We start from the raw sequence: 23,029 nt of genomic DNA, 5'->3' as shown, positions 1-23,029 counted from the left end.
GAATAAAAGTAAATAATCAGTTACCTTTTTTAAATTTTTTGCTTTTAGTTAATTTGCCTTTCTTTCTTTCTGTACGTACGAACGTACTTTGTTGTAGAACCTCTCATTTACGTGTGGTAATAAAAAAATTCATTTACACGGAACTAAGTACATTTAAAATTACGTGAACTCATATTAACTGATTAAGAATATTTAGTTGAGAATTAAATCCTTTACATAATTCGGCCTTGGCACACATTTTCTAAATGCAGTGGTTTTTTTTTATATTATTTACTGAATTTTTTTCCCGGCGTTAGCTATGGAACACAAGACTGTCTCTATTAGCAGAAAATGGTTAAATATTGCCAAGCCAACGTTTAATTATCACTGATGAAACACACATCTCTATACATTTAAGTTATTTGAAAGAACCAAAATTGTTAATTTCAACATTAACTATCCGCCTATGAATGCACAAATGTGTAACTATTTTTAAAATCCGTCAGTCTCAGGATCGCTGCAAAAGAAGAACATTTTCTTAATTCACTGCTAATTTTTTATCTGTTCCCGATTTACGGGTTTGGCTAATTTTTCTTAGCGGAACAATTTTTTAAATGTGCCGCCGCTGCAAATCGATCGGTCGCGGCGCAGCCCAGCAACACCGCTAAAAATGCTGAAAATTCTTTAAAGAAATATTATAGATGACATGGGCAAGCTAATTTACATTAATAATACACACTTTTGATAAATTATGATGTATTTATACCACAACAATAATTCAACTTACACTAGTTTGTAATTTCTGCTCTAATGGTGGCTAAATCTCGATACAGACAAAAGAAGTCTACCCATGCATAAAACGCTTCGTCACAGTTTCCTATCGCTTTCAGCTCTAATGGAGGATGACCAAAGAATATGTAGTACATGGTGCTTTTATACTACTGCTGACTATTAACATTTCTTTGTAATCTCACAACATTATTTTCCTCTGGCTGAATTTCACATCTCTGTTATCGCAGATATTGACACATTTCGCAATTACATTATGAATATAGAAATATTACCATCCTAAATACAGAGAGAATGTTACTACAAAAAATATTACAATAATAACAAATGTCTTTTACACAAAATTCAATAATATTTTTTGCTAAATAATTACAGTATATACAAATTGCTCAGAGCGGCGTATATGGTCCAATTAAATTTTTGTTTATTAATAGTGTGAGTTTTCCAGGGAACATTACAATGTGTAAATTCAAACTGCTGGAATGATGACTGAGTAGCATAATCTCTCTCTCTTCCTCCCCCACCCACAAAACTTCTGTGTACCCCCAAAGGGAAGGAATGAAAATTAACTTCAGCTGCTTACCCATCATACGACTCTCTTGTTATCCTGCAGTTGTACCATAACTGGAGTATGGAAACACTGAATAACAAAGTGTCCTCTACAGTGGAGCAACAATTTCTTAGAAATCTTTGTGCAAGCCATACTAATTGCAGTCAAATTCTTGAGGAACACCTTGTCGCCAGGCTGGAAATTACAAGGTTGCCTTTCATTATTACAATGGTGCTCACTTGTAAGAAGTGCCACTCTTATGTTGTTTTATGCTTTCTGCCATTGTTCCAGATGATAGCAGGAGAAATTTTCGAGGGCGACAGATCATCAATCCCCCATAAATTAGGCACATAAGCTAATGTCAAATGTGCAGGAGTATTCAGATGGGCAATACAAGCCATGCCACATTCTGCACCACCAACTAGCAAAAGCTCCAACCATAGATAACACAGAAGAAAATCACAGTGATTCATCTCCGGTGGCAGGCATTATTTTCGAAAGCCGTGTTGAAAGCATAAGTGAGCCAATTTAATGTCTCTTCCCATCCTGTTTGTTTCTGGTGATAACAGGAAATGAGAGCCACCCAGAAATTTTTATTGACTCTTTCTGCAAAGGAGGGGTTAGAGTAATATGGTGTGGTATGTTGATGTTTAACCCCATACTGAAACAAAAGTTTTTAAGTTCTCTCTATGTGAGACTTGAGTTTATATCAATATTTAAATTTATTAATACCTGTGATGGGTTACACTCATTTTATGTTAAAATTTCATATGAATTTCTCCAAACAGAGATCCAGTTGTTGAAATCATATTGTCGATACACTAATTATTCTCTTGAATTTGAATAAGTTAGCTACAGATTCCCATGATTACTTAATTACAAGAGCAGCCAGTGTAAGGGTACAGATATGTTTTTTGATATTTCAGATGATTTTTGAAACACCTGTATCCTTATCAGTTAGTTTAACTGAGTAATCATTCATAATTGGCATTCAGCTAAATTTAAGCAACATTATTGTCATTAGTTAAAGTATTGAGATGTCTCTTGATTAGTTCCACCATCAGAGACCATCTGCAACATCTTTGTGTGTCTTCTAGATATGTGTGACCACACTGGAACAATCTTTTCCACTTCTCCACAGGCTCATTCGCTGGAGGACTGTCCTCAGCAGTGCACGATATCCATTTTGTCATAAATTTTCTTACAGAAAGAAGTGATGAATCACCATGTGCACAGTTATATTATTCACCACAGCAGCTCTTTGCTTCTTTCAGTACATGGTTTATTCATGAGAGACTCTCCATCACACTTCTTGTTGTGTCTTCCAGATTTGTGTGAACACAATGAAACATCTTCTTCAGAGTCCCACATGCAGGAGCATTATACCTATAGACAATCACCATTTCATTGGAATTACTCACTGCTGACTTGCAGTTGAAAATGACAAATCACTGTATGTGTGGCCATAATACTCAGCTACATAGTAGGTATTTTATTTCTTTTCCTTATAAAAATTCTAACAAGTGACATAACTCAGAGAGTAATTTTCCTGCGAAGCAACAGTTCCATAGCTACACTTACTTCTTTGTTCACTACAAGTTTTGGAAGTGCTACCCCTTTCCAAATTCTCATTTCCACTCAGATCAGCCAAGCTGTCACCGTGCAATGTTACATCATCGCTCTCAGCAGGTAGTCTATGACCATCTCCTCTTGAGAAGCTACATTATTTTGTTGTAGTCACTCCTCCTGATGTTTAACAAAAAGTTGAAGACAGAAAATGCAAGACCAAAGTAACAGCCTCAGAAACTCATCTAGTGTTTCGTTATCTACAAGCATGTCTGTGGTAGTAGTTGAGAAATGGTTTTAAATTTAGGTAGTTAGTTTGTTATTCATACATACTTCTTTACAAAATGATACAGGTATCTTAACTGAAAATGACCAGTGAAAAAATTATCTGATTTAGGTCTGTAGTAATGTTATCTTTTTAAAAAAACACTGCAAGAATAAAAGAAACCACTGTGCAAATAGGGGTAGCATTGAGTCATCAACAAACACACGGAAAAGAGGAAAAAAAATTGACTGCTTTCAGAATCAACCCTTTCTTGAGCTAGGGAAAGGAAACTAGACAGCTTTCTGAATCAATCCTTTATTTAGCCAGGAGACATGCATGTGCATGCTAATGCGCAGTTGCGCAGCCACCCACCCACCCACCCACACACACACACCTATGCCCCTACAATACATAGTACCAGCTGGATGCACAGTGCTGTGATTGCAGTTTGGCAGGTGGACTGGATGGAGTGGGAGTTGGGGGGGGGGGGGGGGGTCAGTTGGGTAGAAGAGAGAGAGGTTGGCATCAGGAAGAGTGGTTGGGGGTGGGTAGATAGCAGCTCAGAGGGAGGAAGCCATTTTTCTGGCAAGAAATGTGGGAGGGAGGGGTGGCAGGTGTATGGGCTAAGCATGTGATGCAAGGGTCAGAGCTGGGTGGGAGAAGCACAAAGTGAAGGTGACATGGAGGGTTTGAGGACAGGAGGTTACTAGAGATGGTGACAGATATGTTATGAGAGTAAAATTTGTGTTGCAAGGATTACTCTCATCTGCCTAGTTCAACTGGTGATGGCAGTAAGGAAACAGATGACTTGGTTGTGAAACAGCATGTTGTGCTCACCTTCATATTGTGTTACTGAGAAGTCAACTTTATTTTTGACTGCAGTTTGATGGTGGCCATTCAGACAGCTCTTTGCTTGTCACACCAACATAAAAAGCTATGCAGTGATTGCAACAGTGTTTTTGAAATGCAACATGGCTGCTCTCACAGGTGGCTCTGCCTCTGATGGGGTAGGATAAGCCTTTGACTTGAATACAGTGACAAGTGCTGGATGGGTGGATTGGGTAGGTCTTACACCTGGGTCTGCCCCAGGGATTGAGCTGAATGACAAGGAACTGGGAGTGGGAGTGGCATGGGGACGGACAAGGACGTTTATGTTTGGTGGGCAACAGAATACCACTTTAGAAGGGGTGGGAAGGCTCTTTGGTAGAACGTCACTCGTTTCAAGGTATGATGAGAGATAAACAACGATTGGTGAAGATTCAGTTGCTCAAGTCGAGGGTGATTTTGGGTGATGAGGGGTGCGCTCCTTTATAATTGAATCTTGAGTGTGGTCAGAGGGTTAGGGCTTGTAAGGATATGGCCTTGCCAAAATGGCCTTGCTGTGCTGGTACTGCGAACGGCTGAAAGCAAGGGGAAACTACAGCCGTAAATTTTCCCGAGGACATGCAGCTTTACTGTATGATTAAATGATGATGGCGTCCTCTTGGGTAAAATATTCTGGAGGTAAAATAGTCCCCCATTCAGATCTCTGGGCGGGGACTACTCAAAAGGACGTCGTTATAAGGAGAAAGAAAACTGGCGTTCTATGGATCGGAGCGTGGAATGTCAGATCCCTTAATCGGGCAGGTAGGTTAGAAAATTTAAAAAGGGAAATGGATAGGTTAAAGTTAGATATAGTGGGAATTAGTGAAGTTCGGTGGCAGGAGGAACAAGACTTTTGGTCAGGTGATTACAGGGTTATAAATACAAAATCAAATAGGGGTAATGCAGGAGTAGGTTTAATAATGAATAAAAAAATAGGAGTGTGGGTTAGCTACTACAAACAGCATAGTGAACGCATTATTGTGGTCAAGATAGACACAAAGCCCATGCCTACTACAGTAGTACAAGTTTATATGCCAACTAGCTCTGCAGATGATGAAGAAATTGATGAAATGTATGACGAGATAAAAGAAATTATTCAGGTAGTGAAGGGAGACGAAAATTTAATAGTCATGGGTGACTGGAATTCGTCAGTAGGAAAAGAGAGAGAAGGAAACATAGTAGGTGAATATGGATTGGGGGGAAGAAATGAAAGAGGAAGCCGCCTTGTAGAATTTTGCACAGAGCATAACTTAATCATAGCTAACACTTGGTTCAAGAATCATAAAAGAAAGTTGTATACCTGGAAGAATCCTGGAGATACTAAAAGGTATCAGATAGATTATATAATGGTAAGACAGAGATTTAGGAACCAGGTTTTAAATTGTAAGACATTTCCAGGGGCAGATGTGGATTCTGACCACAATCTATTGGTTATGAACTGCAGATTGAAACTGAAGAAACTGCAAAAAGGTGGAAATTTATGGATATGGGACCTGGATAAACTGAAAAAACCAGAGGTTGTAGAGAGTTTCAGGGAGAGCATAAGGGAACAATTGACAGGAATGGGGGAAAGAAATACAGTAGAAGAAGAATGGGTAGCTCTGAGGGATGAAGTAGTGAAGGCAGCAGAGGTTCAATTAGGTAAAAAGACGAGGGCTAATAGAAATCCTTGGGTAACAGAAGACATATTGAATTTAATTGATGAAAGGAGAAAATATAAAAATGCAGTAAATGAAGCAGGCAAAAAGGAATACAAACGTCCCAAAAATGAGATCAACAGGAAGTGCAAAATGGCTAAGCAGGGGTGGCTAGAGGACAAATGTGAGGATGTAGAGGCTTGTCTCACTAGGGGTAAGATAGATACTGCCTACAGGAAAATTAAAGAGACCTTTGGAGATAAGAGAACCACTTGTACGAATATCAAGAGCTCAGATGGCAACCCAGTTCTAAGCAAAGAAGGGAAGGCAGAAAGGTGGAAGGAGTATATAGAGGGTTTATACAAGGGCTATGTACTTGAGGACAATATTATGGAAATGGAAGAGGATGTAGATGAAGATGAAATGGGAGATAAGATACTGCGTGAAGAGTTTGACAGAGCACTGAAAGACCTGAGTCGAAACAAGGCCCCGGGAGTAGACAACGTTCCATTAGAACTACTGATGGCCTTGGGAGAACCAGTCATGACAAAACTCTACCATCTGGTGAGCAAGATGTATGAGACAGGTGAAATACCCTCAGACTTCAAGAAGAATATAATAATTCCAATCCCAAAGAAAGCAGGTGTTGACAGATGTGAAAATTACCGAACTATCAGTTTAATAAGTAACAGCTGCAAAATACTAACGCGAATTCTTTACAGACGAATGGAAAAACTGGTAGAAGTGGACCTCGGGGAAGATCAGTTTGGATTCCGTAGAAATGTTGGAACATGTGAGGCAATACTAACCTTACAACTTATCTTAGAAGAAAGATTAAGAAAAGGCAAACCTACGTTTCTGGCATTTCTAGACTTAGAGAAAGCTTTTGACAACGTTAACTGGAATAATCTCTTTCAAATTCTGAAGGTGGCAGGGGTAAAATACTGGGAGCAAAAGGCTATTTACAATTTGTACAGAAACCAGATGGCAGTTATAAGAGTCGAGGGGCATGAAAGGGAAGCAGTGGTTGGGAAAGGAGTGAGACAGGGTTGTAGCCTCTCCCCGATGTTATTCAATCTCTATATTGAGCAAGTAGTAAAGGAAACAAAAGAAAAATTCAGAGTAGGTATTAAAATTCATGGAGAAGAAGTAAAAACTTTGAGGTTCGCTGATGACATTGTAATTCTGTCAGAGACAGCAAAGGACTTCGAAGAGCAGTTGAACGGAATGTACAGTGTCTTGAAAGGAGGATATAAGATGAACATCAACAAAAGCAAAACGAGGATAATGGAATGTAGTAAAATTAAATCGGGTGATCCTGAGGGGATTAGATTAGGAAATGAGACACTTAAAGTAGTAAAGGAGTTTTGCTATTTAGGGAGTAAAATAACTGACGATGGTTGAAGTAGAGAGGATATAAAATGTAGACTGGCAATGGCAAGGAAAGCGTTTCTGAAGAAGAGAAATTTGTTAACATCGAGTATAGATTTAAGTGTCAGGAAGTCGTTTCTGAAAGTATTTGTATGGAGTGTAGCCATGTATGGAAGTGAAACATGGACGATAACCAGTTTGGACAAGAAGAGAATACAAGCTTTCGAAATGTGGTGCTACAGAAGAATGCTGAAGGTAAGGTGGGTAGATCACGTAACTAATGAGGAGGTATTGAATAGGATTGGGGAGAAGAGAAGTTTGTGGCACAACTTGACTAGAAGAAGGGATCGGTTGGTAAGACATGTTTTGAGGCATCAGGGGATCACAAGTTTAGCATTGGAGGGCAGCGTGGAGGGTAAAAATCGTAGAGGGAGACCAAGAGATGAATACACTAAGCAGATTCAGAAGGATGTAGGTTGCAGTAGGTGGTGGGAGATGAAGAAGCTTGCACAGGATAGAGTAGCATGGAGAGCTGCATCAAACCAGTCTCAGGACTGAAGACCACAACAACAACAACAAGGATATGGCACAACAAATCTGATTGTGGACTAGGTTTGGGGGCTAGTGCCTGTCTGTGAAGGCCCTCATGAGAACTTCAGCATACTGGGTGTGGAAGGCATGACAGCTGTCAAAATGCATACTTTGGTGTGGAAGGCATGACAGCTGTCAAAATGCATACTTTGGTGTGGAAGGCATGACAGCTGTCAAAATGCAGGTACTGTTGGTGGCTAGTGGGTTTAATATGGGCAGAAGTATGAAAGGAGCCATGAAAGAGTTGGAGTCAATGTCCAGGAAGGTGGAACATTGGTTTCAGGAGGTTGAAGTGAGGCAGACGAGAGAGAAGGTGTTGAGTTTATGGAGGAATGAGAATAGGCAGTCTTTGCCCTGAGACCAGATCACAAAGATGGCATGTATGATCCTAAACCAAACACAGGGTTTGAATTGGGGCTTTGAGAGTCTAGGAAGATTTTCCTTTAGTCAGCCCATAAAAAGATTGGCATAGGAGTGCACCATGTGGATGCATATGGCTATGCTGCACGTTTGTTAATATACCTTTCCCCCAGCAGAGAAGTAGTTGTGTGTCGGGATATAGTTGCTAAAGTGTGAAGAATGAGGTATTGGTTTTGTAGTCTGGAGGATGTTGGTAGAGTTGGTGTTCATTATTGTTAGAGTCATGAGAACGAAGGATGTTGGTATAGAGGGAGATGGCATCAACAGAGCTGAGCAGAGTGCCAGATGGTAAGGGAACAGTAACGGTGGAGAGTCGGTGAAGGAAATGATTTATGCCTTTCATATAGGAGGGTGGGTTGTGGGAAAAAGGCAGCAGGACAGGAATTCTCTCTGTGAGAACACAATAAACAGCCATAAGGGGTGTCCTGGATGGTAGGGTTTACGAACTTGAGGAAGCATGTAGAAGGTAGGACTGTGGGACTGGGTGTAATGAGGAGAGAGAGAGAGAGAGAGACGCATGGGAGAGGTTCTGGGATGGACTTAATGATTTTTAGAGGGACTGGATATCATGCTGGATTTCTGGAATGGAGTCACTATGGTAGGACTTGTAGGTGGAGATATCTGACAGCTGACAGAGTCCTTCTGCCAGTTAATGCATGTGGTCCACAACTACTGTGGTGGAGCCTTTTTTGGCAGGTAGAATTATAAAGCTGGGATCAGTCTTTAGATGGTGGGATGTGGTTCTTTCTGTGGATGTGAGGTTGGTTTCCCTGTTGAGGAATTTGGGGAATCATGGTGAGGAAAGTTTTAAGGTTAGGAAATAGTTAATAGATGGTGATTTGGAGGGCAGAGGGGCTGGATCATGATTGGATGGAGGAGTAAACTGAGTCATTCAGAATTCAGTACTGGTTTAGTATAAAGTCTGAGTACTGGGGTTAGCAGTAAAAGAGTGTTTCCAATGTAAGGTCTGGGATAAGGAGGGAATTTCTTTAAAAAACACAGTGCATTTGAATTTGTAAGTGGAGCAAAAGTTAAGGTCTGTGGAAAGAGCTGTTATGTGGGACAGGCTTTTGGAGGACTGAGTGTGTGTCTTTGTGTGTTTCACTGTTGTGTAATGTGTGAGTGTTTTCTGTTTCTGAAGAAGGACATTTTTCAAAAGTTGAAAAATTTCTAGCATTCTTTTTCATTACTCCTGTCTGCAGTTCAGTGCCTCCTCTACATGGTGAATAGCAAACTATTCTTTTCATATTACACACACACACACACACACACACACACACACACACACACACACACACACACATATATACACCCACACACCCACACCCACCCACCCACCCACCCACCCAACCACCCACACACACACACAAAAACACACACACACACACACACACACACACACACACACACACACACACAGAGAGAGAGAGAGAGAGAGAGAGAGAGAGAGAGAGAGAGAGAGAGAGAGAAAATTGTGTCACAAAATTTTAACCCTGGAAAGCTGATGCCAGTAGGAATCAAAATTACTAATGTTGTGTAGGTTGACAATGCTTTGATTGGCTGTTGGATAGCCCTGTTGCCATTCCTTTGTTGATGGGCAGTGCTATGTTGTCAGTTCACACATACAGATGTCCCTTGCCCCATCACTGCCCCAGCGTGATGCTGTCTTGCTGTTTGTCTCCACCTCACATCAGAGGTATTCACACTTAAGCTCCACTTTGGATCACACACACATCTCCTACAATTTAGTCATACAGTAAGCATGGTGGCACGGTATTCATTTCAAGAACAGTGAGATACGGTTTTTTGTATATGGACTAGCCAGTGGTAATGCACATGAAGCTTGATGGTTGTATGAGGAACGGTACCCAGCAAGACACCACCCACACCCACAAATGTTTACAGCAGTTCACTGGTGACTTGGTGAAACAGGCTCATTAGCGGGATATCATAGTGATGCTGGAATACCTCAAACATGATGGGATGCTGCATTTGAAGAGACTGTTCTCAAACACTTGAGCAAGCACCTATGACAAATACTCCAGTGGTTGGACATGACATGGGGATCACTCATGGCTTAGTCTGGGAGGTTTTGAGGGATGACAGCCAGCACCCATTTAATCTTCCTGGCAGATTAAAACAGTGTGCTACACCGAGACTTGAACTCGGGACCTCTGCCTTTCATGGGTAAGTGCTCTATAATCTGAGCTACCCAAGCACAACTCATGCCCCATCCTCAAAGCTTTACTTCTGCCAGTACATCGTCTCCTACTTTTCAAACTTCACAGAAGCTCTCCTGCGAACCTTGCAGAACTAGCACTCCTGGAAGAAAGGATATCAGTGCAAACTCTGCTGCAGGGTGAAAATCTCATTCTGGAAACATCCCCCAGGCTGTGGCTAAGCCAAGTCTCCACAGTATCCTTTCTTCCAGGAGTGCTAGTTCTTCAAGGTTTGCAGGAGAGCTTCTGTGACGTTTGGAAAGTAGGAGACAAGGTACTGGTGGAAGTAAAGCTGTGAGGACGGGGCGCAAGTCATGCTTGGGTAGCTCAGATGGCAGAGCACTTGTCCGCAAAATGCAAAAGTCTTGAGTTTGAGTCTCGGTTTTGCACAAAGTTTTAATCTACCAGGAAGTTTCATATCAGTGCACACTCCAGTGCAAAGTGGAAATCTCATTCCAGCATCCATTTAGTTTCCACACTGTCAAAGACCTAAATCCTGTGGCGGATTATGAACACAGGCTAGCGTTTTGTCAGTGGTTTCTGTGATGTGTTGCATGAGATCCTGTCTTCCCTCACATTGTGTTGTTTACCAACTACAATACTCAAAACATTCATTACTGGTCAAGGAGAAATCCTCACATCGTGTACATCCACCGACACCAGGAATTATTTTTGCTTATCATTTGGGCAGGCATTGTGGATGACCATCTGATAGGGCTGGTCCGTCTACCTCCATGACTTATTGGGGCAAATTACCTTCACTTTTTGCAAGAAACTCTACCAAGCCTGCTGAAAGATGTTCCCCTGGACATATGGCTATGCATGTGGTTGCAGCATGATGGGGTGCCTGCACATGACAATTGTGCTCTGCACAGATATTTAAATGAACTCTTTGGCAGCTGGGTAATTGGCAGAGGTGCTCAGAGGACATGCTCCCTGCTATCACCAGACCACACGCCACCATACTTTTTCCTCTGGGGACTCTTCAAGGTTCTAGTTCACCCACCCAGACATAAACCATGTACAAACGAAGAGGAATTAATGGATTGCATACAACATGCTGCCAATCACATCAGGGCAGTGTCAGGAACTGTGAAAGAGTTCAGAAAAACACAGTTTGACAGTACCAAGCTTGTGTAGTGACAGAGGTTCACCAGTTAGAGCACCTGCTTTAGGTAAACCAAGTCCTAACTACAAAAAAGGCCCTTTTCCGGGCTGACACAATTTGTAAAAGACTTTCTGTACTTGAACTAACAGCTGTTGAAGGGTTTGTGTTGGGATCCTGGCAGATTCACCCCCAGGCCCGCAGAGTGGAAGACTAGTGCCCTACCACCAAGCGTGCGGGCTGCCTTGGATACATTGCAATCTCTGGCATGCAAAGCATTCCCCATTCCCTGTCATGCATTGTCCAGAGCATCCAATAACAGGGCAGTCCCACAGCCAATTGGAGCATGTGGTACCAAGTTTCTTTAGTTTAAAAATTATGTGTTGTTGACTTACAAATCATTGGTAATTTTGGTTCCTACTGGCATCTTATCTGTTATCTATGGTTAAAATTTTGTGACAAGATTTTTCTCCACATTGGTGCTCAGGTTAACTTTTAGTTTTGATGTGTAACTTAAAATTCGCTCCAAGTTTCTAGCATAATTCATAAAGAAGATATAGTCTTGTGACAATGGATAAATCTATTTGAAACACTGTGTAATGGCAAAGACTCAAAGCTTCTGGGACAGCATAATAGATGAGTCTATTGCAATAGGTTTGTCAGGAAATTCAACAGTGACGAAAATTTCAATCTGGAAATGTTAGCATTTGGCACTCTTAAACATAAATTTTCTCTGGTTATAACATCAACCAGAGTGAAACTTAATGAAGAGATATATGCGGCAAAAGCACATGTACTGTAAAACAAATGTACATCTTATGGAATAATGAGTGCCAGGTGTCCAAAACGAGTTTAAATAGTGGAATGTAACCAGTAAAGTATACAGTCTGATTGGAGTGCTTGAAGTGGCAAGCAGGTCTCTAAGCATTGCTTTGAAAACCTATTGAAGATGACTACATCAGTCAATGAAATATTGTGTACAAAAAATTAATCAAATTGATTGATCACTGGAAAAAATACCTTTTACCACTCATACTAGTTAGACTTGAGATATCACATATTCCATTTATTTACTACTTCATGGGACCCTTATTGTTGCATTCAATTCCAAGAAATTTGAATCTTTGTTGTCAACAATTTCTACAGTCATATCTACACAACCACTCCATTAATGAGAAGTTTAAACCTAACAAATAATACAAAATAGTAGTAAATGATAAATACATAGAGGAAAAAAGTGAGTTAAAAAGTGGGAGAATGGAGAGAGAGAGAGAGAGAGAGAGAGAGAGAGAGAGAGAGAGAGAGAGAGAGAGAGAGAGATACTCGTAGTCCTGCCACCCAACCTGTCTCTGTTGTCATCAACTAGCTCATTCAGTGTACCTTGCTTGAATATTTACCATTGATGTAACATTTCAATTTCTTCTGTTCTCATCCATTCCATTTTCATTAATAACTTGATACCCTTCCTCCCACTCTACCTTTCCTACTCACCTGTAAGTGTCTTCATTTCTTTTCTTAACTTATTTGTATTTTTTTGAAGATTTTGTCATACTTTCTTTCTATCATTATTGCTGTGATATAGTTTATACACTAAGCAGATTCAGAAGGATGTAGGTTGCAGTAGGTACTGGGAGATGAAAAAGCTTGCACAGGATAGAGTAGCATGGAGAGCTGCATCAAACCAGTCTCAGGACTGAAGACCACAACAACAACAACATAGTTTTTTATTGTCGTTATGATGTTGGTAGGTCCACTTCCTCCACCACATTTATTTCATTTTTGTTTCATGCGGATCATGTTCCATGCCTTTCTCTCTCCTTCTCTTTTCTACTGTTGTATATTTTTGTGCACTTGACCATTTCATGACCATTTCATACACTTCTCTTTAACTGCCAAATGAGCATTTCACGCATGTTCCTTTACTTTAAGTAATCCTCTCTACTCTTCCATCTTTTCACCATATTGCCATTCTCACCATACCATTTACACAATTTCTCATTGACTAGGTCAATCAAATTGGTGCATTGGGTAAAGTGCTGGTTTGGAGAAATAGGTTCAAATACCTGTCTACAGACCTAAATTTTTGTTGGGTTTCTTGAAGAAATCAATTTGATCATCAGTGTAGTTCACTTGAAAACAGCATGATTGATTTCTTTCTTCATCCTTGTGCTATCCAAGCTTAAGTTCCATCTAGGGTGACATTACTAGTCATTAGATAAAAATCCTAATCTCCTTACCTTTTCCCTGCCGAAAGAATGAATAAACCAAGCTCTAAAGATCACCCCAATTTCATGGAAAATGAATGGTTTATTTAATATAAAGTATGCTGCCATTACAATTACCATATAGTTACAGTGGTGGAGGAGTTGAATGCTACTTTGACTAAAGTGATAAAGCTAATGTTTGTTAGCTTTTTATTCAGTTGTTTATTCATTGACAGATCTTTAACAAAAGGAACCAGAATGTCATATTAATTAAAAAAGGAAATAATGTTTAAAAATTAACTAATTCATGCGTACAATGATATTGCCTCATGTAGGACTAAGTGTGTGTGTTTTGTGTGTGTGTGTGTGTGTGTGTGTGTGTGTGTGTTTGGGTGTGTGTAAGTGTGCAAATCATGTCAGAATTAATGGCACAGCACAGCAGCTGCATATCTCAACCCATCTAGTTGTCATATGTAAAAGTTTAATTGGTTAACCACCCCCATTCCAAGTAGTTACAAGTGTTATAGTCTTTCTACCCTATAAACTGTAATATTTGTTAGAGATCATTTTATATTGGTCATTTGTGTTTGTTGCTTGAGACTTAACATTTCAGTAGAACTCTGCTCTGATATCCAAAAGATTGTCAGTTAATTGTATAATTTGTTATAATCTTACAGTTAACCATTGTTTGTCATTGTCATAGGAGGATCCAGATACCCTAAAAGATATTGAACTCAATTTATTAATTGAAATGGAAAATAAAACTGGAAACACTATCGTGATACGAAAGGATAAACGAGAAGGTAAGCGTAGTAGTTCTTTCACTGCAGACAATCTGCAGAACTACCTGTGGTTAGATCAATTGTGAGTTTATACCTAAATTGTGAGAACATTAAAAAAATAAAAAAAGAACAAAACAGGACTCAGATTAGTTTTTGAGCTCTCATCCTTTTTCTGGTAAAAGTACATACATTCACACAAACAACCAAACAAATTCGCAAATGTGCACTCCCAAAGTTCAGTGAGACTGATTATTGATTATCAGTTACTAAGAGTAGTACCTGGGCAGATAAAGATGTGGAGGGGATATGGATGTGTGAGGCAAGGGGGGATAGTGGGACAGAGGGTGAGAGGTCTTTTAACAGATGACTCAGCAGCTGCACAAGGTTGAAGTTCAGAGGATAGAATGAGGAAGAGAGAGGGGTTGGTGGAGGGGAGGGGAGGAAAGATTAGAAAGGTGAAGATGGAGCCGGGGAGGGGAGAAAAAAAGGGGAAATGATGGAAGAGAGAGAGAGAGAGAGAGAGAGAGAGAGAGAGAGAGAGAGAGAGAGAGAGAGAGAGAGAGAGAGAGAGTGAGAGAGAGAGAGTGAGAGAGAGAGAGAGAGAGAGAGGGAGAGAGAGAGAGACATCCGGGAGGGGGCCGAGAATGCCCACAAGGGGGTGGGGGAGGGGGAGAGGAAGAGTGGACCACACACCCATCCAAACCAGAAAGTCAATCCAGACTTTATAATCCTTCCTGGAGACAAAGACTCTATGACACTGGTAATGACACTGGTAATGAATCATAGTGGCGATGTTACTGTAGGTCTCTGCCAACTTTCTAACACCTTTGCATACAAATCCTACAACCATGATCCCATCCCTAAAGTCCAACAGGATCTCAGCAGCTCCTCAAGGATTTAGGTCCATCTGTCAATCTGATACCAGAATCCATCTCTTTCCTCAACCCAGAAACTTCCCCACCTTCTGCCTTTTACCTTCTCCCCAAACTCTACAAATCCAATCCCACAGATCTCCCCACTGGTCATCCCATTTTGCTGGGTACAATGCTCCAATTTTTTTGTGACCAATACCTCCAAACTGTTGAACATAACCTGCCATCCTACATTCAAGACACCACTCACTTCCTTCACCACCTTCCCACAGTTCCAGTCGTGTTACCATTAGACTCCTTGTTAGTCACTCTGGATGTGACATCTATATATGCTAACATCCTCCATACCAATGACCTTGCTACCATGGAAGACTACCTTTCCCAACATATTCCTGATATAGAACCCAAAGTCACCCTTCCAAATTCTCCTTTGAAGGCCAAATCTGTAAACATAGCTGTGGTACCTGCATGGAACTGTCCTATGCCAACCTATTTGTGGACCTCTGGAAGAACACTTACTATTTTTGTCTGGTTCTGATTCATTGAGGCATTTTCTCACAGCAAACCTTTGTTCTTTCTCCCATTACCTCAACACCTACTCTCAAATCTGCTTCACCTGGTCCTTCTCAGTTCAAGTGCCACCTTCCTAGATGTTGATCTTCACCTCTCAGATAGCTCTGTAAATATATCGGCTCATATCAAGTACACCATCAGCAGCATCTCCACTTTGACAGTCATCACCCATTCTGTGTCAAAAGCTCTTGCTTACAGCCTCACCACCCATGGATGCTGCATTTGAAGTGGAAAGTGGGGATTGCCTAAATATCAGAGCCTTTTTTGACTGGCAATATCATATTGAACTCATCCATAAACAGATATCTTGTGCCATCTCCTCCCCTGATACCAGTAAACGTGTTTACCAGCCACTGACCAGCACTGTTCTGATCACCCAGAATCACCCTGGCCCTTGAAAGGCCAGCTTCGACTACCTGTCATTATGCACTGAGATGAGGAATGTGCTAGCCACAATTCTACATGTGTCACCCAAAATAGTGTCCCATCACCCACCACAAACAGAATATCCTTGTCCATCCCTACTCCAGTCCTGCATCCCATGGGTCATTCCATTGCAGTTGATTCAGTTGCACAAGAGCTGTCCTGTACATGCACCCACCACCTCCCGTCGGAGTCCAGGTACAGGCATCTCCTACCCAATAAAAGGCAGTCTAACGGTTTCGGTGACAAGAGAAGTGGTGCAAAACTGGATTGCAAACTTCACACTTGTCTTACTACAGTTGGCTCATGTGAAACACTTAGCTGATCCTCTTCTATGGATATGTGGCTCTGTCATTCTCCACAACATCTTCTCTGAAGAAATAATCAAGGTTAGAGGAACTAAAAAAATGCCCTCTCTCTCTCTCTCTCACTAGAAATAACTTGGTACCCTCATACTTTCAGTTCAGTTCAGGTATATTTTCATTTCCACAAGTTTCAAATAAGCATACAACCTCTTGTAAGTCAACTACACTGATAACCATCAGATACTATTAACTATAATTACAATGTGGTGGGTTTAATAACCACCAGAAATTCAATAACAGGTCTTGCTTCCAGCAAGACTAACACCAAGATTAAGTAAGAGCCTCTAGGTAAATCATGTTTCAATTGTCTGTAACAATTACAATTGTGTAACCACCAAGGAATACTACGTAGTTACTCCTTGCACCTTCTATACAGGTTCTATGGTGCAAGGGGCAAACAGTTGTCGGCATCGCTCATCTGATGCAGTTCTTGTCCTCCCAGGACCAATGTCAATCCTGCACACACAGACATGTGTTGTGCAGTAAATAGGCTCTCTCTCTCATGCTTATCTTTAAAACATCACATGTTTGAGGTGGCAGAAGGTTGAGTGGTTCCAGAATTTATGTGGAAATCCTCAAATCACAACATACCCCCCTCTTTAGATCAAACACGTGATATTTTATACATAATTACCATGTACATTAATATCACATAGGACAACACTTCATTTCTCAACAATATATCTCTTGCTATTAATAATTGTAAATACTCTTGTTCTTATTGCGTGGTCATTCCTTTTCTCCATTCTACTACAATTATAAAACTTGAACCTTTCAATCCATGTTGGAGTTAGCTCTTTCAATATCTAAAAATCGACAGTACCAAAATTTTTATTTTATGCTCCTTTTCCAATCGTAAATTCCAAGTGTCATGGACCCTTGAATATTGCAACCTTTAGTCTAATTCTCTGTACTACCTCTACATAATGCCCTCATTAATTGCAGTAGTCTGTAGTCTGGAGGAACTTGGGCAAAATAAAAGTGTTCCTATTGACACTCAGAAAACATAATAATGCTTAATGAAATATAGAATTCAAACTTTCCAGAATAATTCCTACAAAACATGTGACTTCTGTCACGATACTTTCCTTTTCCCCTTGGATCAGCATCTATACCTTAAGGAGTCATTCCAATCCCGGGAGCGGAAAGACTTACCTTAGGGAAAAAATAGTACAGGTATACACTTGCACACACACACATATCCATCTGCACATACACAGACACAAGCAGACATTTGTAAAGGCAAAGAGTTTCAAAAAAGTGTGCTTGTGTGTTTTTTATTGTGTCTATCTACCAGCGCTTTCCTATTTGGTAAGTCACAGCATCTTTGTCAGAACTCCGGAGATGGGAACTTGCCCTTCTGGATACTTCCCACTAACACCAACCTGTCAGAACTCCAGAGATGGGAACTTGCCCTTCAGTATATCCTCTCTTCCCGTTACCCACCACCGAGCGAGGTGGTGCAGTGGCTAGCACACTGGACTTGCATTCGGGAGGATGACAGTTCAATCCCGAGTCCGGCCTTCCTGATTTAGGTTTTCCGTGATTTCCCTAAATCGCTCCAGGCAAATGATGGGATGGTTCCTTTGAAAGGGCACAGCCGCCTTCCTTCCCTGTCCCTCCCTAATACGATGAGACCGATGACCTCGCTGTCTGGTCTCCTCCCCCAAACAATACAATCCAATCCAATCCTGTTACCCACCAGGCCTCAACCTCCGCTAATTTCAAGTTGCCGCCGCTCATACTTCACCTGTCATTCAACAACATCTTTGCCTCTGTACTTCTGCCTCGACTGACATCTCCACCCAAACTCTTTGCCTTTACAAATGTCTGCTTGTGTCTGTATATGTGTGGATGGATATGTGTGTGTGTGCGAGTGTATACCTGTCCTTTTTTCCCCCTAAGGTAAGTCTTTCCGCTCCCGGGATTGGAATGACTTCTTACCCTCTTCCTTAAAACCCCCATCCTTTCGTCTTTCTCTCTCCTTCCCTCTATCCTGATGAAGCAACCGTGGGTTGCAAAAGCTTGAATTTGTGTGTATGTTTGTGTTTGTTTGTGTGTCTATCAACATACCAACGCTTTCGTTTGGTAAATTACATCATCTTTGTTTTTAGATATATTTTTCCCACGTGGAATGTTTCCCTCTCTCTCTCTCTGGAAAAATTCCATGCGGGGGAAGACACACAAACAAACACAAACATACACACAAAATTCAAGCTTTCGCAACAAACTGTTGCCTCATCAGGAAAGAGAGAAGGAGAGGGAAAGACGAAAGGATGTGAAAACCCAAATTCAAGCTTTCGCAACAAACTGTTGCCTCATCAGGAAAGAGGGAAGGAGAGGGAAAGACGAAAGGATGTGAAAACCCACATCCTTTCGTCTTTCCCTCTCCTTCCCTCTTTCCTGATGAGGCAACAGTTTGTTGCGAAAGCTTGAATTTTGTGTGTATGTTTGTGTTTGTTTGTGTGTCTGTCGACCTGCCAGCACTTTCGTTTGGTGGGTCGCTACATCTTTGTTTTTAGATGTGTTTTTCCTACGTGGAATGTTTCCCTCTATTTTTTATATATATATATATATATATATATATATATATATATATATATATATATATATGTTGTTGTGGTCTTCAGTCCTGAGACTGGTTTGATGCAGCTCTCCATGCTACTCTATCCTGTGCAAGCTTCTTCATCTCCCAGTACCTACTGCAACCTACATCCTTCTGAATCTGCTTAGTGTATTCATCTCTTGGTCTCCCCCTATGATTTTTACCCTCCACTTTGCACTCCAATACTAAATTGGTGATCCCTTGATGCCTCAGAACATGTCCTACCAACCGATCCCTTCTTCTGGTCAAGTTGTGCCACAAACTTCTCTTCTCCCCAATCCTATTCAATACTTCCTCATTAGTTATGTGATTTACCCATCTAATCTTCAGCATTCTTCTGTAGCACCACATTTCAAAAGCTTCTATTCTCTTCTTGTCCAAACTATTTACCGTCCATGTTTCACTTCCATACATGGCTACACTCCATACAAATACTTTCAGAAACGACTTCCTGACACTTAAATCTATGCTCGATGTTAACAAATTTCTCTTCTTCAGAAACGCTTTCCTTGCCTTTGCCAGTCTACATTTTATATCCTCTCTACTTTGTCCATCATCAGTTATTTTGCTCCCCAAATAGCAAAACTCCTTTACTACTTTAAGTGTCTCATTTCCTAATCTAATACCCTCAGCATCACCCGACTTAACTCGACTACATTCCATTATCCTCGTTTTGCTTTTGTTGATGTTCATCTTATATCCTCCCTTCAAGACACCATCCATTCCGTTCAACTGCTCTTCCAAGTCCTTTGCTGTCTCTGCCAGAATTACAATGTCATCGGCGAACCTCAAAGTTTTTATTTCTTCTCCATGGATTTTAATACCTACTCCAAATTTTTCTTTTGTTTCCTTTACTGCTTGCTCAATATAGAGATTGAATAACATCGGGGAGAGGCTACAACCCTGTCTTACTCCCTTCCCAACCACTGCTTCCCTTTCATGTCCCTCAACTCTTATAACTGCCATCTGGTTTCTGTACAAGTTGTAAATAGCCTTTCGCTCCCTGTATTTTACCCCTGCCACCTTTAGAATTTGAAAGAGAGTATGCCAGTCAACATTGTCAAAAGCTTTCTCTAAGTCTACAAATGCTAGAAACGTAGGTTTGCCTTTCCTTAATCTTTCTTTTAAGATAAGTCGTAAGGTCAGTATTGCCTCACGTGTTCCCGTATTTCTACGGAATCCAAACTGATCTTCCCCGAGGTCGGCTTCTACTAGTTTTTCCATTCGTCTGTAAAGAATTCGTGTTAGTACTTTGCAGCTGTGGCTTATTAAACTGATAGTTCGGTAATTTTCACATCTGTCAACACCTGCTTTCTTTGGGATTGGAATTATTATATTCTTCTTGAAGTCTGAGGGTATTTCGCCTGTTTCATACATCTTGTTCACCAGATGGTAGAGTTTTGTCAGGACTGGCACTCCCAAGGCCGTCAGTAGTTCCAATGGAATGTTGTCTACTCCGGGGGCCTTGTTTCGACTCAGGTCCTTCAGTGCTCTGTCAAACTCTTCACGCAGTATCGTATCTCCCATTTCATCTTCATCTACATCCTCTTCCATTTCCATAATATTGTTCTCAAGAGCATCGCCCTTGTATAGACCCTCTATATACTCCTTCCACCTTTCTGCTTTCCCTTCTTTGCTTAGAACTGGGTTTCCATCTGAGCTCTTGATGTTCATACATGTGGTTCTCTTATCTCCAAAGGTCTCTTTAATTTTCCTGTAGGCAGTATCTATCTTACCCCTAGTGAGATAAGCCACTTCATCCTTACATTTGTCCTCTAGACATCCCTGCTTAGCCATTTTGCACTTCCTGTCGATCTCATTTTTGAGACGTTTGTATTCCTTTTTGCCTGCTTCATTTACTGCATTTTTATATTTTCTCCTTTCATCAATTAAATTCAATATTTCTTCTGTTACACAAGGATTTCTACTAACCCTCTTCTTTTTACCTACTTGATCGTCTGCTGCCTTCACTACTTCATCCCTCAGAGCTACCCATTCTTCTTCTACTGTATTTCTTTCCCCCATTCCTATCAATTGTTCCCTTATGCTCTCCCTGAAACTCTGTACAACCTCTGGTTCTTTCAGTTTATCCAGGTCCCATCTCCTTAAATTCCCACCTTTTTGCAGTTTCTTCAGTTTTAATCTACAGGTCATAACCAGTAGATTGTGGTCAGAGTCCACATCTGCCCCTGGAAACGTCTTACAGTTTAAAACCTGGTTCCTAAATCTCTGTCTTACCATTATATAATCTATCTGATACCTTTTAGTATCTCCAGGGTTCTTCCATGTATACAACCTTCTATCATGATTCTTAAACCAAGTGTTAGCTATGATTAAGTTGTGCTCTGTGCAAAATTCTATCAGGCGGCTTCCTCTTTCATTTCTTAGCCCCAATCCATATTCACCTACTACGTTTCCTTCACTCCCTTTTCCTACACTCGAATTCCAGTCACCCATGACTATTAAATTTTCGTCTCCCTTCACTATCTGAATAAATTCTTTTATTTCATCATACATTTCTTCGTCATCTGCAGAGCTAGTTGGCATATAAACTTGTACTACTGTAGTAGGTGTGGGCTTCGTATCTATCTTGGCCACAATAATGCGTTCACTATGCTGTTTGTAGTAGCTTACCCGCATTCCTATTTTCCTATTCATTATTAAACCTACTCCTGCATTAGCCCTATTGGACTTTGTGTTTATAACCCTGTAGTCACCTGACCAGAAGTCTTGTTCCTCCTGCCACCGAACTTCACTAATTCCCACTATATCTAACTTTAACCTATCCATTTCCCTTTTTAAATTTTCTAACCTACCTGCCCGATTAAGGGATCTGACATTCCACGCTCCGATCCGTAGAACGCCAGTTTTCTTTCTCCTGATAACGACATCCTCTTGAGTAGTCCCCGCCCGGAGATCCGAATGGGGGACTATTTTACCTCCGGAATATTTTACCCAAGAGGACGTCATCATCATTTAATCATACAGTAAAGCTGCATGCCCTCGGGAAAAATTACGGCCGTAGTTTCCCCTTGCTTTGAGCCGTTCGCAGTACCAGCACAGCAAAGCCGGTTTGGTTATTGTTACAAGGCCAGATCAGTCAATCATCCAGACTGTTTCCCTTGCAACTTCTGAAAAGGCTGCTGCCCCTCTTCAGGAACCACATGTTAGTCTGGCCTCTCAACAGATACCCCTCCGTTGTGGTTGTACCTACGGTGCGGCTAACTGTATCGCTGAGGCACGCAAGCCTCCCCACCAACGGCAAGGTCCATGGTTCATGGGGGGAGGATATATATATATATATATATATATATATATATATATATATATATATATATATATATATATATATATATATATATATATATATATATATATAAAAAGATGCTGTCACTTACCAAACGGGAAAGCGCTGGTAGATAGACACAGTAAAAAACACACAAACACACACACAAATTTCAAGCTTTTGCAACCCAAGGTTGCTTCACGGGAAAGAGGAAAGGAGAGGGAATGACGAAAGGATGTGAGTTTTAAGGGAGAGGGTAAGGAGTCATTCCAATCCCAGGAGCAGAAAGACTTACCTTAGAGGAAAAGAAAAGACAGGTATACACTCGCGCACACACACACATATCCATCCTCACACATACAGACACAGGGAGACATATGTCTCTGTCTGCAAAGCATTCTATGTGGGAATGACAAGCAATCAGCTGCCTATGCATTTGAATGGCCAATGACACACTGTGGCAAATTGCAAACCTGACTATCCAATTGCTGAATGAGCTGCGCACCACAACATAAATGACTTCAACAGCTGCTTCACTACAAATGCCATTTGGATACTCCCTT

At 40.9% G+C, this 23,029-nt stretch overlaps 1 protein-coding gene across 1 annotated transcript in view; it reads left to right on the top strand.

The window, feature by feature from the left end:
- The window catches only part of LOC124796280 (integrin alpha-PS5-like), a 566,708-nt gene that overhangs the window by 401,879 nt on the left and 141,800 nt on the right, over positions 1-23,029 (top strand). Inside the window, exon 14 of the mRNA XM_047260397.1 lies at positions 14,264-14,363. Within this exon, the coding sequence (XP_047116353.1) occupies positions 14,264-14,363 (100 nt within the window). The remainder of the gene's footprint in view (positions 1-14,263; positions 14,364-23,029) is intronic.

This window comes from Schistocerca piceifrons, chromosome 4 (assembly GCF_021461385.2).
Source record: "Schistocerca piceifrons isolate TAMUIC-IGC-003096 chromosome 4, iqSchPice1.1, whole genome shotgun sequence".
NCBI classification, from domain to species: Eukaryota; Metazoa; Arthropoda; class Insecta; order Orthoptera; family Acrididae; genus Schistocerca; species Schistocerca piceifrons.
This window is presented reverse-complemented; position numbering and strand designations above follow the sequence as displayed.